The sequence below is a fragment of the Xiphophorus hellerii genome, chromosome 16 (assembly GCF_003331165.1).
Source record: "Xiphophorus hellerii strain 12219 chromosome 16, Xiphophorus_hellerii-4.1, whole genome shotgun sequence".
Lineage (NCBI taxonomy): Eukaryota > Metazoa > Chordata > Actinopteri > Cyprinodontiformes > Poeciliidae > Xiphophorus > Xiphophorus hellerii.
In genome coordinates this window covers 26,055,907-26,072,573 of record NC_045687.1, presented here as the reverse complement: position 1 = coordinate 26,072,573, position 16,667 = coordinate 26,055,907, and the positions used below count along the sequence as shown (strand labels likewise).

The following is a 16,667-nucleotide window of genomic DNA, read 5'->3' as shown; positions in this document are numbered from 1 at the left end:
CTTGACACATCTTCAATAAATACTATCTAGGAGAGTTGTAGCCAAAATGCAGAAATGTTCAACATTGGAAATGATGGCAAGAATGTTCGGGTTGTGTTAGTTAAAGTTTGCTGTTGGTAATTACTTCAAGTGAACTTATTGCACTACACCTCTGTTAAGGTATCCATGCTTTATCTTAAATTAGTCTGTACAGGTACATATGTACTTGTACTGGTGGGGTTTGTAATCGAAAGAAAAAAAAAACAGTGGCTGGTGAAATGTCTGAGTGGCCGATAAAAAAATTTCTATACCAGTCACTGTGGCTGGTGGAGAAAATTTTTAATTTACACCCCTGGGGTATACACAAAAAAACTGTCCAGAAACACGTTTAACATAAAAGTAGTTTTTCAGCATGTAGAGAAAATTCTTTAGTGAAGCAATAATGAATTCAGACAACCCAGAGATGGTCCCATTTTATTTTATATGACCATGAATATTTTCATTTATTCTTACATGGCTAACTTTGGTAGCATAACTAGTTATAGCTGCTCTCCAATGACCAAAGACCAGTGCATAATTTAGCTCTGAAAACAAATTTTAAAAAAGTAAAAGAGTTAAATTGCATGCTGGCCTTTCCCTTAAGCAGCAGAAAATATAGACTACATATAGAAAATATAGATACATCATGCAACAAAACATGTCAGGATAGGAAACTATAGACCTTGCAACATAAGTGTCCTGAGTGCACTGTCTTTGACAAAGTAAACATTCACTGATCCATGACTTTGGGTTACAAAAAAAGCCCCACGATTAGTGTTTAAGCAGATAATTATGTTTAGCCAGAACGCTGGCTAGGGTTAATCAAGAGATTGTTGTGTTCAGAAGTGGTCCACAGAATTAAAATGCCCATGATCCAAAAGTAATTCTGCATTAGCATGTGGCCCTGAAGTTCAGGTTGTAGACAGTTGCGTAACATCTATAACAAAATGAAAGAGATTAAAAATATTAAGTAGGTAAAACTTTCAAGACTTTTATCACATCATGCTGGGAAAAAGAAAAAAACTACAAGCATCCACAAAGTAAAGTTAAAGCAATTTTAATAAGATGTTTTTCTAGCTACCTTCAAAAAGTAAAAAAAAAAGCTCTGCAGCATAATATATGCTTGATTGACAAAGCTTGAATGCCCTGTTTATGATAAAATGTACAAAATTTCCCCATTTACTGATTATTATATATTGCAATTGTCAAAAAATAAAACTGGATTTAGTGCTTAAAAAATTCATTGGATGTCCAACAAATTTGGAATTACCTTTGTGAAGTGGAGGAGGCTGATTAGTTGTGATCACGTTACTTTGACACATAGCTTCAGTCATCCAGGAGAGGGCGCTGCAACAGTAATTCAGCTGAGAGAGAAATGGATTAATACTGAAAAGGCAGAATTGACAGCTACACAGAAAACATACAGCATATGCAAACACATGTAGGCATGAGCTGTTTAACCTTTACCAATATTAATATAAAAATAAAAGCTAAAAACAGGTAATAGCACCTTGTCTGTGAGGTATTTCAATAACAGCGTGTGATCAAGAAACTGTGGTAACTTGTGGAGGACATAAAAAGTATGTCTTCTTTAAGGTATTGCTGACCTGCGTCTCAAGTAGACGCAGCCTTCGGTCGTGGTCTCGGATTTCTGCCAGCTGCTTCAGAACACTGTCCACCCTGCACAAACATGCATAAATAGTAATTTGTTATATCAATTTTTATGGTGGAAACAGTCATGAAAGTATATTATTTTACACTTCTACTCTGCACATACTAAACATGATGTCTGCCTTAATTTTTGCTCTGTACGCAGAAAAAGTTAGGCAGGAAAACCTTCAGGACAAACATTATGGCGATTAGGGTAGGCAATTAAAATCTTACTGTCAGATTTCTTATTCAGTAGTCAATACTGGTATTTTAATGGTAGTCAAAAAAAAAAAGCTGGAATTTTAAGGGGTCTTTTTTTTTTTTTTTTTTTTACAGAAAAAGCTCTGAGGGTTTCTGAAAACACACTTTAATATTTGCAAGTAGGGTAGAGGGTTAGCCTTAGGATAGGGCTGGAAATATGACAGCCTATCTCCAGCTGTCATATTTTTGCAGTCTAAGCAAATCAAGATGAAAGAGGGAGTCAGGGATCAGGAATTACAAAACCTAAAGCCTCCCCTTTTTCAGAAGAGGATCTGGCCCCACAAGATCACAACCACAGTTCTGAGGATGGATAGCTTAAGGTAGTTTGTCTTCTATAAGTCCACACTTAAGCCACACTTTATACTTAATATCAGCATCAACTGATTTTATGATATTGATGACTGTTTGTCTACCTCTAATGTATACAGGCAAAGAAGTCACCCAGAAATGTTTTTTCACTCCAGGCATCTAGTCCCAATCATCATCACACTAATTCTGATAGTGCCACATACATAGCAAGTCCAAGTTCTCCTAAAATTGTAAGTCATACTTTTTTCATAGCTGTTTTTCTGTACTCTTTCACAAACAAGTGCTTTCTCTGTTTAATTGCTATATTGTTTTATTCTTTTTTGTAGGTTTCTGTAAAGTGCAGTAAATGGGAATGTTCTGTCGTTGATTCTCACTGTTTTTAAGAAGGAGAAATGTCAGTTTGGATAAATACTGGAATACTGTGCCGTTGAAATAAAACAATACTCTGTCCTTGGTGAAATTCATCCATACATTATTTTTTTTACACCCTTATCCCATCGGGGTAGGGAGGGGTGTTGGTGCCTATCTCCAGCTGTCAAAGGGAGAGAGGCAGGGTCACCCTGGACAGGTTGCTAGTCCAGCGTAGCCTTGGTGAAATATTTTTCACATTTCCTCTAAAGGGCTCTGAGGTGATGGATTTTTCCAGTTCATAAATGCTTTCCCTCAGTTCTTTTGGCACATCTAAAGCTGGCTGAGGTTCTTCTTAGATCATAAGCATAAAATCTAAAATTTCCTGTTGTAAATCTTTTCCATAGATAAGCATACAAAGATTTAACTATTAATGAATATTAAACCAACAGGTCATGGAGCCTCAAACAGCAATGTATAGAGCAATTCTGGTAGACAGTGTGTTGTCTAGAGTTCTTGCATTGATGAACTAATCTGGTGTCAGAATATGAAAAAACAGGACAATTTTTCTTTTTCAGGTTCTTTTTACTTTGCTTATTTATTGTTATAAGAATATTCAGTCTTTTGCAAATTCTCTGTTGTATCCCTGGTGTGATGAAAATGTCATATTAAAATTTATAATTTATGTTTCGCAACAAAAATTAAATGTCCCAGTCTTTCTTTTCAAATCAAGTTCCTGAAATATGGATGGACCATCCAGGTAATTCTGTTTTTGTGATAATTTGAAAACATGTGTTTATAATTTTTCACAAGTTATCCTGTTAAACTGAAATGTGAGGAAACTGATGATCAGCTCTTACATGTTTACATCGTGTTCCAAATTATTATGAAAATGAAATTAAGTGTCATAAAGATATTTTTTTTTGTTGTGCTATTAAATTTATAGATTGTATTGTGTGTCAGGGTTCTTTGAATCAATATAATTAATTTCAGAGAGCTGGGTTGATTAGTTTGTCTGGTGAGCTCAATTAAAGGAAATCTACTTAAGAAGGATGTTCCACATTATTAAGCAAGCCACAGGTTTCAAGCAATATGGGAAAGAGAAAGGGTCACTGCTGACAAAAATCATCAGATAGTGTAGTGCCGTATGACAAGGTATGACAACATTAGATATTTAATAAAAACTGAAGCATTATCGTGCTGTGAAGAGATTTGTGGCTGATTCTGAGCAAAGATGGGTTTGCACAGATAAAGGCATAATGAGGAAGGTTTCTGTTAGACAAATTCATCGGATTAAGTGAGCAGCTGTTAAAATGCCCTTACAAAGCAGCAGTTATTTGAAGCTGCTGATGCATCTGGAACCTCAAGGTGGAGGAACCAGAGGCTTGTGGTGCATGAACCTACTATTCGGCCACCCCTAACCAGAGCTCACAAGCAGAAACGGTCGCAGTGGACCCAGTCGTACATGAAGATTAATTTTCAAACAGACTTGTTCACTGATGACTGCTGTGCAACCCTGGATGGTCCAGATGGACTTAGTAGTGGATTGGTGGTGGATGGCCACCACGTCCCAACACAGCTGTGACGTCAGCAAGGAGGTGGTAGAGTCATGTTTTGGCCCGAAATCATGGTCAGAGAGCTGGTCAGCACCTTTAGAGTCCCTGAAGGAATGAAAATGACCTCAGCAAAGTAAATGGACTTTCTGACTGATCACTTTCTCTCATGGTTCAGAAAGAAGAGCCGTACCGTCTGTAGCAAAATCATCTTCATGCATGACAATTCACCATCTCATGCTGCAAGGAATACCATTGTGTCATTGGCTGCTATAGGCATGAAAGGGGAGAAACTCATGGTGTGGTCACCATCCTCCTCTGACCTCTGTCCTCAACCCTATTGAGAACCTTTGGAGTTTCCTCAAGCAGAAGATCAGAGGATGGAATGCAGTTCATATCAAAACAGCAGCTCTGGGAAGGTATTCTACAAAGAAATTCAAGCAGAAACTATCCACAAACTCACAAGTTCAATGGATGCAAGAATTGTGCTGTGATATCAAAGAAGGGCTCCTATGTTAACATGTAACTCGGTCTGTTAAGATGTTTTTGATTGAAATAGCTTTTGATTTTAGTACATGTGACCACTTAATGCTGCACATTCAAAGAATGGCTGTTTACAGTTCTTTATAATCCATGAAATGTTTAGAAAATCTGTTGTGCATAATAATTTGGAACAGTGCATTTTGAGTTTTTTATTTTTGAAAAAATACTGTTCTCATGGGGAGCTTTGTTCAGTAAAATTTGATTTATACTGTAATAGTTCATGACTTGAAAATTATACTGACCATCATTTGCATTGACCATTTAGGAAAATCTGAGAAAATATCACTTGCATAATAATTTGGAACACGGTGTATATTTTAATCCAAGTGACAACTTACTTAACAGAAGTCCGCTGAAGTCGTGATGTGTCGCTCTCTCTCTGCTGCTTATTCTGAGCAGACAAGAGGTTCTCTTTTTGCACAGCCTCCCATGTATTCAGACGGCTTGCCTTCCTGCCTTGTAGCTCCATAGCTAAATATAAAAGAAATCAGTAAGTGCGGCTAAACAGTAGTAAGAGGAGAGGTGGACATGTTGAAGCATAAGTATGGTGTGAAATTATGCTGTTTTTCTCATAGGGCCTTAAAGAAAGGTGTTCATACTTTTAAACACCATCCAGCTGTGTGCAATTTAATCTGAGTATGGCTGCAGATGTTCTGTTTCTGACTTCAGACAGGTCAGGGACAAAGTTATGGGAAAATTTAAAGGGATCCAGGGTTAGTTATAAAAATAGACCTTATTTGGGGAATATTTATTTTAGATGTTATTTAGTTTTATAAATTTTAATAAAATATTTTCACAAGAATGTTGCCATGTTGTTCACGCTGCAATGCATTCTGGATAAATATGTGTAATATATGTCCAACTGCCTGGATGCTCCAGTCAAAACAGTGATGAGTGAAGTTTAAGCCTTTTTAATTTGAACTGGAGCGCATTGAAATTGATCGGAACGTAGAAATAACAAGAGGTGGTGAAGAGGAGGAGGACCAAACAGAGGAAAAGGACAGAGTTGGCCGTAGAAGCTGGTGTTTTGTTGCTGCTGCTTACTTCATTTAGCTTCGTAAATGAAACAATGAATGACACTTACCTCTGGTCGGACTGTGTGAACAGGTGTTCTGTTCATCTATTCTACCCGTAAATCCGTCCTACCTTGTGGTAATGCGCACATCAATGCTACACGTCACACACTGCTTACTCAGCAGATTTCTTATAAATACGTTCGACCTGTGGAAGTTTTGTTTCATGTGTTTTATTTCATTGACGATTAAGCTGCTGTATTACTTCATGTTTTTATTTTACATGACAGGCAGCGTATAAATGGCTTTAGTTTGCCATCTGCAAAGTCGTTACTACTACTACTACTACAAGTCATTGTTTAGCGGTTAATTAGGACAAAATACGTTGTTTTTTGAGCTATTTTGTCCCTATATTTTTAAATATTTTAGTTTAATTACACTCTTTTTTATTATTAAACTTTGCTAAATAGATGTTAGCGATACTATGTGGGACTGAAGCTGTGTAATAGCCGTGTAATATTAGTGTATATTAATCATATCCTATCATTTCAGGAACACAATGAACTGTGCAGTTCGGTGGACACATTGTGGCTGCGCTGCATTTGATAAAGTCTGTCATACAACGTATTAATGCGCAAAAAAGGAATTGAGGTGATCTGTATTTGTATGTGTTTAATTTAATTCCAATAAAAACTTGTTTCCCCTGTCTGATACTGTTTTATTCTTACAAACACATTTGTATTTAAAATATTTTTTAACAGGTAGGATATTCTAGTAAAAGGATTAGTGCATACATCTACAGCTTTTCATTTTAAACGAGTAGAATATTCAGATAAAGGAAGTGATCTTCTTGTGGTTTTGTCATGTACTGTATATAAATTGTTCCAGTGCTAAGCTAAGCATAACTCCTAAGCTTCCACTTCAGTCCCGTCACTCAAATAATGTTATCCGATATATTTAACATTAACATAACCCTCTATAGTTTTATGTTCGTAAACATGACGGTAGCAGTTTTGGACGCGTAGCACTGACAGATAGACTTAGCCATCTATCGGTGCTACGGTAGGAAAACTGACGAGGTGGCTCTCGCACTGCCCTCTCCTTTCTTTCATGTGGGAAATTATCCAGATTCGCCTACATTTTAATTTTTTAAATTACAGCCAGTAGTGACACAGTGTAGCTTTATCTAAAATTACACCAGTCAAACGCAATATGATAAAAAACTACTCGGGTAAAGTTCGCCCTCCTTGAAAAAAATAGCGACTTACATGGGTGAAAAATATGTCAAAAGATGTACATTTTTTTTAAAGTAATTATGAATTTTGGCGTATCACAAACAGCCATTTTTAGGTAACAGGAAAATTGCAACATATTTAGGCCAACGTTCAACTAGTCCTGGATCCTTTTAAAACAATATTCCAAGCTTTGAATATTTCACAGCACTCTGAACATGGAAAGAGCATAGACCAACTGCAGACCTACCAAGACGTAGATGTCAACCTAAACTGCCTGGCTGAGCAAGGAGAACATTTATCAAAGAATCAGCTATTAGAGGATTATGATAACTCTGGAGGAGCTGAAGATAGGTGGGAGAATCAGATCACAGGATAACTATTAGTTGTGCATTCCACAAACCTGACAATAAGAAAGGCATTTTTAAAGGAAACCTATAGGGAGTAATGTTCATGTCCGGTTAATTGACACCAGAATTTAACTTTTGCTCACATGCAAAAGTTAAAGTATGATAACCTGTCTTTAACCTGGTAAATACAAGGAGATGAAGACATCTCACCTGCAATACATGCCAATGCAGGAGCCTGATATTCAACACAAGTCTAACTTTTAGGAACCTCTCTTTATGCTGCTAGATATTAGTTCATTTTCAGACATGTCCCCTGTTTTCTACTTTCCCATTTCTCACCAAAGTGCTGACTCTTGGCAGAAGGAATCTGGCGGATGTGTCTCTTGATAAGAATGTGAAGATGGGAGAAGATGATGAATGGTGGTGCCAGACATGGTCTATAGTGGTACTCCACAATGAGATTGTAACGCTGAAATTTCCAGTAGATGTCACTGTGCTCCTGAACTTTAGAAAAGGTGTGGCTGCAGATAGAACATCAAAACATGGAGGAAAAACAGATCCTACACTTGTAGAACAATGAACAGATGTATAATGTTTGGGTACCTGAACATGGCAATGAGTAGGTTGACCAGCACTATGTTGGTAAACAGCAGATAGATAACAAGGAGGATTACAACCAGCCAGTTTGCATAGGTACTCAGACAGGGTTCTGCTCCTGCATCAATTTCTGAATGGTTGTAAGTGCAGGTCCGTTCTTCCAGTTTGTCGGCTTGAATAAAAAAAGAACATCAGAGGAATGTTAGAAAAGGACTGTCATTTAGTGACACTGAAATCTAGTTGCTCAAGTTGCTTTTTCTACTTAGTCTTTGTGGGGCATAGGAATCTCAAAAATATAATGACAAACACATCAAATTGAAGCTAACATATCGGGTTAGCTTCAACCTGGACAACAGAGTAAACAAGCAGTTTTGCAATCTAAGATAACTTTTGGGAGAATATCTGTCAAAATTCATGTAAAGAATTTATGCAAGTTAAAGTCAAGGCATAAAACATTTAAAAACATTGTCAGGTGATTGTTTGAAATTCTCATTCTTAAGCTAAGGTTGAATTATTTGTAGGGATACAATGCTACTGTTTTACAAATGTTACTTTTCTAATCATTAGTAGCTAGTTTAAAATGTCAACATTGTAACTGCACCATTTTGCTGGATAGGAGCTAATATTCATATACTTGACACATCTTTCATTTTTAGTTGACAGTAGTAATTTAGAAAAAGGTATTTCATTGTAAGATAGAATGGCAGAAAATACTATATGATCACATAATAAATATTGTAATTGTATAAAAAATACTTACCATCCATTTCATGAATATTGATTTGTCCAAATATGTGCAAATATGGCCTGTAGAACACTCTGCGGAAAATCCACTTAGACCGGGGATCATATGAAAAGAGGAGTGCCTGATGGGCCACGCCATAGGCCGTCAGCCAAACACCCAGGAAGAAAAGGAAAAAGAAAACATCTTTCACCTGTGAAAAGCAAAGACAGATGATTGAGGAAGATTGCTGGAGTTACAGTAAGGGATTTCATCAGGAGGTAATACATGCATGCAAATAAGGCCCAGATTATGCACTGAAAAAAAATACATTTTTTAAGCATTTTTGTTTTAAGATTCTGGTGTAAATATCTTGGTACTATTGAAGTAAGACAAAACCAACGTGCAAGTAACTTTTTAGCACAATATGCCAACTTGTTTTGAGTCAATAAATCCTTAATACTGATGAAACACTACTAGTAAAAAGTGAAATAATCTACCAGTTGAAGACATTTTTTCCATATTATAAGTTACAATTGTCAGAATTTAGTCCTTATCAAACTTTAGCAACCAAATAGTTTGGAATTGATATACTTGAATTTATAGCAAAGTTCATTAAACTGCAAGGTTTCTGGACCCAGTTGCAATGAAATAAACTCCAGAACTATGCTGGAGAGTATGAGCTTTGCTGATATGCCTTGTGTGGAACTGTGCAGGTATCATAGACAAACATTCACCCTTTGGTCTCATCTGTCCAAAAGACATTTTGGACAGATTTTTATTTCCATGTGTGACACAGCCTTTCAAATTGGCCATATTTGTTCTGTGTTTATATGTATATCAACGTACAGCATGCTTATCGAGAACTCTAAAGTCAGAATGCTTTTGACTTTTTTCTGAACACTTTGATATAATTGATTTTTCTAATTATAACCATGATTAAAATTAGGTGTTTTGTGAGCAGTTCCATTACCATTTTTCCAAGAATGATGATTTTGGGTCCAAGTTGTTTGTGGATGGCAAAGATATGGATCAGACGAAGTGTAAAGACCATGTAGTCTATAGCCATAACAGCTCGTCCAAGATTGAATGACCAAGGAAACATTCTACAAAGAAAAGTTATTGTTCTTACTTTCCTCAAGGCAATGAAGTTATATTACAGCCCAACACAAAGAAGACAAAGATCTAAAAACAAAGCATGTTCAGGAACAAATCTAGTACAAGGCGACTAGATAAAAAAAGGTGATCTTTTCACATACTTAAAAGCTAAATTCGGTTAGTCAGTTTTTACCTACAGTTGTAACCAGATATTTATATACACTGAAACTTTCTCCAGCTGAACTGAAGTTATTGTCTTTGGACTTAAAGAAGAACAATGTAGAATCAACACATAGCTTCAGCTATTACAATTAGAAACTAGCGATCAGGCTAAAACCTGACCAGAACCTTCAGAGCCACATGAAGATAGTTACAAAATTGACCTTCTGTCAACTGAAGAACATTTACAGAATTAGAGGAGTAATGTCCCAGCAAGAACTAAGGAACTCATCCTTGCATTTATCTTCAATTGTATTGATTACTGCAGCAGTGTCTTCACAGGCCTGCCTAACAAATCAATTGTCCAGCTTCAGCTGATCCAGAACACTGCTGCTGGTGTACTGAATGAAACCAGGTAGACAGAGCTGGCTCTTGAATTATGTGCGCTGTTGCCTGTGTATTTTGTTAAAATATACAGTACAGACCAAAAGTTTGGACACACCTTTTAATTCAATGAGTTTCCTTTATTTTCATGACTATTGACATTGTAAATTCACACTGAAGGCATCAAAACTATGAATAACACTTGTGGAAATATGCACTAAACAAAAAAGTGTAAAACAACTGAAAATACCCCTTATATTCTGGTTTCTTCAAAGTAGCAACCTTTTGCTGTGATTACTGCTTTGCACACACTCTGCATTTTCTTGATGAGCTTCAAGAGGTAGTCACCTGAAATGGTTTTCACTTCATAGGTGTGCCCTGTAAGGTTAATAAGTGGGATTTCTTGCCTTATAAATAGTCATGAAAATAAAGAAAACCCATTGAATTAGAAGGTGTGTCCAAACTTTTGGTCTGTACTGTACATTGATATATTACTTGATACATGCATTGTTGGGCTGCATTGTTGCTTTAATTGGCGTATTTTTATTTATTTGCATATTATTGGATGCCTGTTGCTTAGTGTGGGGCATAGTTTTTGGACTGTCCTGTACAACATGTGTATTGTTCAGGTACAGTTGTTGTCTATTGAAGGCCCTGACAGAAACCCCATGGCACGCCACTGGATAAAGATAAGTGCAAGATATCTGTGCAGCATGCTTTCATAGTTGTTTACACGCTGGAGCAGGGCTGTGCTCTGATAGCAAACGCAAATCCATAACAAAGAACTTGAAAGATGAGATTCTGTACGGACTTAGACCCGATTTATTTACTCTACCTTCTACCAGCACAAAACCAATGCGCCTAATAATGGGCCGTACCATGTAAAATAGATATTTTTCGGCTTTATATCATATAAAAATTTTATTCCCTCATCAAAAACATATCTGCAGTGTAGTCTCGATTTTTTCACGCATGTTTGAGCAATCTTTTCAGGGTTTCATCCAGTGTATTATATGCCTGGCAGCCCGCCGTGCTTTACTAGGGCCCCTGCCAGGCTAAGTGTTGCTTGATTTTATTTTTCAAAAAATTAATAATTGGGGGTGGGGGAGAATCACTTCATTTTATTTATTTATTTATTTAAATCTTAAAGCCGGATTGCAAGCGTCTCCGTTGTTCTGAGAGTTTCACTTGTGGAGGACATTTATTTCTAAAAGATTTATAGGTTTATATGTTATGCATTTAAAGCAGGCTGCGCTCAGACCAATAATACAGCTGGCTCCTCTGCGTGTTGCCACGCAGTTATTGGGCTCAAATAGGCAATACTACCAGTTTGGACTTTTGTGGGAAAAAAGTGTAAACTCACTACTGTGTACTGTAAATGTTCATCATTTTTCAAAAGGCTGGTTTTTCAATTAGATTAAAAGGGTATCATCAAACTCTATAAGCAAACTTTTAGTGTGCACTGTTTTGCACTGGCCTTCTCTATTTTGTCTATTAAACACCTCTGATTGTAACTGTCTTCTGTCACTGACATGGTGATGGGAGACAGCGCTGCTCCCTTTCCATTCATTTCCTATGGAGTTCGAGCAGTGACATAATAGTGTCTTACCAATACAGTAAGTATAAACAAAAAAAGAAATAATGCAATAAAATAAGTCTGAGTAACTTTCATCTAGCTGAGCGAACATCATAATTTGTGCATGTGAAATTTCGAGAGTTCGTACACGTGCACACACGGGCTAGCGATGCTATACAAGAAAGTTGAAAATTGTTCAACTTTTGTTGCTGTCATCGCTATTGTGTCCCGTGTTTGGGTTTACCCCGAGTGGAGGAAAACTGACAATCTTAGCTTCCCGTGTGTTGAGCCATTATCATTTCTGAGTGCTCTTGGAAATAAGAGGGGAGAAGCTTTTTGTCATGCAGTCTCTTAGGTAGAAAGAGAGACACAACTAAAACAAACAAGTGATTATTATCAAGCTCATTTTAGTTTATGTGCTACTAAATAATTTATTGTTTATCACAACAGGCCAATTGGCGCATCCCTGTTTACTGGTGCTGTGCATTGTAACTTGTGGACAGTTGCAGTCATTACAGACAGATGTGAGCACAAAAGGTATACATCTGGACAAAAAAATCCTGTCAGTTCTGACAGGCTTTAAAGTCCTTCTGCAAAGCTAGCTAAAACACTTCCAGCAGTTGCCTTGCTTGCCTTGTTAGAACAATCACCTGCAGATTAGAGCCAAAAGAAAAAGAAGAATAGCTGTGAGGTCACACTTGTTCCAGTCATCCTGAATGTACTTCTTCATCCTTTGGAGCAAAAATAAACTGCCCCCCAAAGAGGTCTGTGAACAAAGGACAGAGAATGGATTAAATCCATCATGTGATTGGTTCATTTAAATTTAAAATTAAACACATTAATTAGTAAAACTATCAAAAGTCCCATTTAGTAATTGTCCTGTGAACAGATTAGTGGATTTTTGCCAGGGGACTTGGGAGCATTTGGGGGGCATTAGCTAGAGCAGGAGTTCCAAATGCAGTTTTTCTCTTCCATGTGCAGTATGTTGGAGTATTTTATTTTTTTAAATCTTTTATTTTGAAAAATATCCTTTTTTTACCTTTGTTACACATATTATGAACAAAGAAGCCTTACACACATCTGTAGTTACTTCAACTAAACCACTAGAGTAGCACAGGAGCAGCGCTCTCAGCGGTAAAACCCGAGGAGGGGGGCTGTGTATTTACATCAACAACAACTGGTGTAAAAATGCCATGAATGTCGCCAGTTACTGCTCCCCGGACATCGAGCTTCTGACTGTTAACTGCAGACCATTCTACCTGCCCAGGGAGTTTACTGTTGTTAGCATCACTGCTGTGTATGTGCCCCCAAGTGCTAACACTAAAGAGGCTATGAGTGTTCTCTACCGGACCATCAGTGAGTTGCAATCCTCACACACACCCCCATCAAAATCCCCATCATTGCTGGGGATTTTAACCAGGCCAACATGAAGACTGTTCTCCCTCACTTCAACCAGTATGTGGATTTTCCAACCAGGGGAGTGAATACTCTAGACTTGGCCTACGCCAACATCAAAGAAGCATTCAGAGCAGCCCCCCGCCCCCACCTTGGCTCTTCAGACCACCTATCTGTCATGCTAATTCCTGCATACAAGCCCCTGCTGATCAGAACAAAACCTACAGTGAAGCAGGTGAGGGTGTGAACTGAGGGGGCCATGGAGGCACTCCAGGACTGTTTTGAGTGCTCTGACTGGGAGATGTTCAAGGCAGCAGCCACTTACAACGACCAGATCAACATCGATGAGTACGCCATGACTGTGTCAGCCTACATCAACAAGTGCACAGAGGACGTCAGCATCACTAAGAACATTATCACCCGGGCCAACCAACAACCCTGGATGACTAAGGAGGTACGGGAAATGCTAAAAGCACGGAACTCAGCCTTCAAGTCTGGCGACAAGGAGGCACTGAGGACAGCGAGAGCCAACTTGAACCGTGCTATCAGGTTAGCAAAGCGAACCCACAGTCAGAAAATACAGGAGTTCTCCACGACACCAGCAACACCAGGAGTATGTGGCAAGGCATACGGGCGATCACAGATTACAATCCATCCTCCCCCCCAGTGGGCGAAGTTGATGCTGACTTTCTCAATGGACTCAATAACTTTTTTGGGAGGTTCGAGGCACTGAACAGTACTCCGGCAAAGAAAACTGTTCCCCACCAGGAAGAGGAGGCACTCTGCCTGGACACAGCTGATGTGTTGAAGACTCTGAAAAGAGTCAACCCACGGAAGGCCCCAGGCCCCGACAACATACCTGGGCGGGTGTTCAGGGAATGCACAGGTCAGCTGGCTGGTGTCCTAACAGACATTTTTAACACCTCACTGGACCAAGCCACAGTGCCAGCCTGTCTCAAAACTGCCTCCATCATTCCGGTGCCAAAGAAACCTCAAGTCACCTCTTTCAACGATTACCGGCCTGTGGCACTGACTCCCATCATGATGAAGTGCTTTGAAAGGCTGGCAAAAGAACACATCGTCTCCAGACTCCCCTCCACATTCGACCCGTTCCAGTTTGCCTACCGCCGAAACCGCTCCACTGAGGACGCCATCTCCTCCGCCCTACACCTGAGCCTGGCTCACCTGGAGGAGAACACTCATGTGCGGATGTTGCTCCTGGACTTCAGCTCGGCGTTCAACACAATCATCCCACAGCATCTGGCAGGAAAACTGGGACACCTGGGCTTCAGCACCCCCCTGCGCAACTGGCTGCTAGACTTCCTCACCGACAGACCTCAGTCAGTCCGGATCGGACAACACACCTCCGATGTCATCACCCTCAGCACAGGCTCCCCTCAGGGCTGCGTCCTGAGCCCTCTGCTGTTCACTCTGATGACACACGACTGCGCCCCCAGGTTCGCCACCAATCACATCGTGAAGTTCGTGGACGACACAACGGTGGTGGGCCTCATCAGAGACGACAACGACCTGGACTACAGAGAGGAGGTGAAGTAGCTGGTGGACTGGTGCAGAGACAACAGCCTGATCCTGAACGTTGACAAGACGAAGGAGATGATCATCGACTTCAGGAAGAACCGGCCCAGCCACGCTCCACTGCTCATCAACAGCTCGGCTGTGGAGGTGGTCAGCAGCACTAAATTCCTGGGGGTGCACATCACAAACGACCTCACCTGGACTGTGAACACCATGTCTCTGGTCAAGAGGGCACAGAAAAGCTTGTATTTCCTGCGGAGGATGAGAAGAGCACACCTGCCCCCGCCCATCCTCAAGACGTTCTACAGAAGCACCATAGAGAGCATTCTGACCAGCTGCCTCTCTGTGTAGTGTGGAGGCTGCAGCGCCTCTGACTGGAAGAACGTGAGAAGAGTGGTGCGGACAGCAGAGAGGATCATCGGGGCCCCCCTTCCCTCCATTCAGGACATTTCATCCCAGCGCTGCGTGTCCCGAGGCCAAAACATCGTCAGTGACCCCTCAAATCCCCACCATGGACTGTTCTCCCTGCTGCCCTCTGGAAAGAGGTTCCGCAGCATCCGGTGCAGGTCCACCAGGTTCCAAAACAGCTTTTTCCCACTTGCCATCAGACTGCTGAACTCTTAACTGGACTGCACTCAAAAACTGGTCTCCACTTCATACCTTGCACATATACATACTGTAACTTCTATTTTACTGTCATTCCTGCACTTTATATTTTATACTTATATTTATATTTATATTTTATATTGTATTTTATTTTATTCTGGAGTAACCTCATAACATTGAAACCTCAAAACATTGTCCTGAGCCGTATGCAACGAAATTTCGTTCTGTATACACCCTGTGCATGCAAAATGATAATAAAGTCAGTCTAAGTCTAAGTCTAAGTCTAGTTAGACCAGAAAGTTCTATAACCTCATGGCACAAGTCATGCTTGCTTGTTAGTGCTTTTGTGTTTTCCAGTGCATTTGTGGATTCCTGTGTTATGTCCAAAACGGACGGCAGACTTCTCATATTGGTGCACAGACTAAGCTACGTTTGCAAATATTTTTTTCTGACTCTGTTTTGCATGCCATTCCATACTACTACTGTCACTACTTGCTGGTCCAAGAGGCTTGAAGTTTGCAAGTCAGTGACTCAATGCAATTGAGTGATGCAACGCAATCACTTACATTTGTCTATAACTTTGCAGCAAACTCTACAGCAAGCAAGCATGTAGTGACAACGGAGAGCAAACACTTCCTTTAACCTGGAAGAAACTTCCCACAGAAGCTGGCTCAGTGTGAGCAGCCGTCTATGACCTCCTCTATGACCAATAGTTTTTTATTTTTACTAATAAAGAACTGAAAAGTGTAGAGATTAAGCAGATACACAACACTGAAAAAGAAGCACTTATGTAGGAGTACTTTCTGTGTTAAATAAGAGCAAAAAGTTAATAAAACAAGAACGAAAACTTAAATTGTTGAAAGCATCTCAGTTGATGCCCCCCTTTAGGAAGGTGAAAGAGATAAAACGTACACAAGACCAATTTTGCTACACTGAATATAAAAACAATGAGAGAAAACAGAAAGTTAAAAGTGGAAAACAACACAATAATGCTAATTTCAGAGGAAGAGATCAGTTCTCATATGGCCCAGACGCAAATGAAGTGCTGAAATCGCTCTTCTAGTCAAGGTTTGAAGAATCTAAATGTTGTAATTAACTAGAGTAGATGAAAGATACTGAAGATAGTGTAAAAACAGGTGGAATCGCCTTTTAGCCATTTCATGAATAGGAAGCTGCAATCAGACACCAACTTCAGCTTTGTGTCTCTTCGCATAATAATACTCTCATCTAGGACATCTCTAGACCATAGGAAATGTTTTAAACCATCCTTCATATCTCTTCTTTAGACTCCAACAATACATTTGCAAAAAGTGTATAA

At 39.3% G+C, this 16,667-nt stretch overlaps 1 protein-coding gene across 1 annotated transcript in view; it reads right to left on the bottom strand.

Annotated features, from left to right (window-relative positions):
- Nucleotides 1-422: 422 nt before the first annotated feature.
- The window catches only part of trpm4a (transient receptor potential cation channel, subfamily M, member 4a), a 59,851-nt gene continuing 43,606 nt past the window's right edge, over nt 423-16,667 (bottom strand). The window contains exons 20-28 of the mRNA XM_032586581.1: nt 12,463-12,578; nt 9,569-9,701; nt 8,635-8,809; nt 7,881-8,046; nt 7,617-7,798; nt 5,021-5,153; nt 1,626-1,698; nt 1,289-1,382; nt 423-955 (exon numbers count right to left, since the gene is read on the bottom strand). Coding sequence (XP_032442472.1) covers nt 930-955; nt 1,289-1,382; nt 1,626-1,698; nt 5,021-5,153; nt 7,617-7,798; nt 7,881-8,046; nt 8,635-8,809; nt 9,569-9,701; nt 12,463-12,578 — 1,098 coding nt within the window. The 3' untranslated portion in view covers nt 423-929. The remainder of the gene's footprint in view (nt 956-1,288; nt 1,383-1,625; nt 1,699-5,020; nt 5,154-7,616; nt 7,799-7,880; nt 8,047-8,634; nt 8,810-9,568; nt 9,702-12,462; nt 12,579-16,667) is intronic.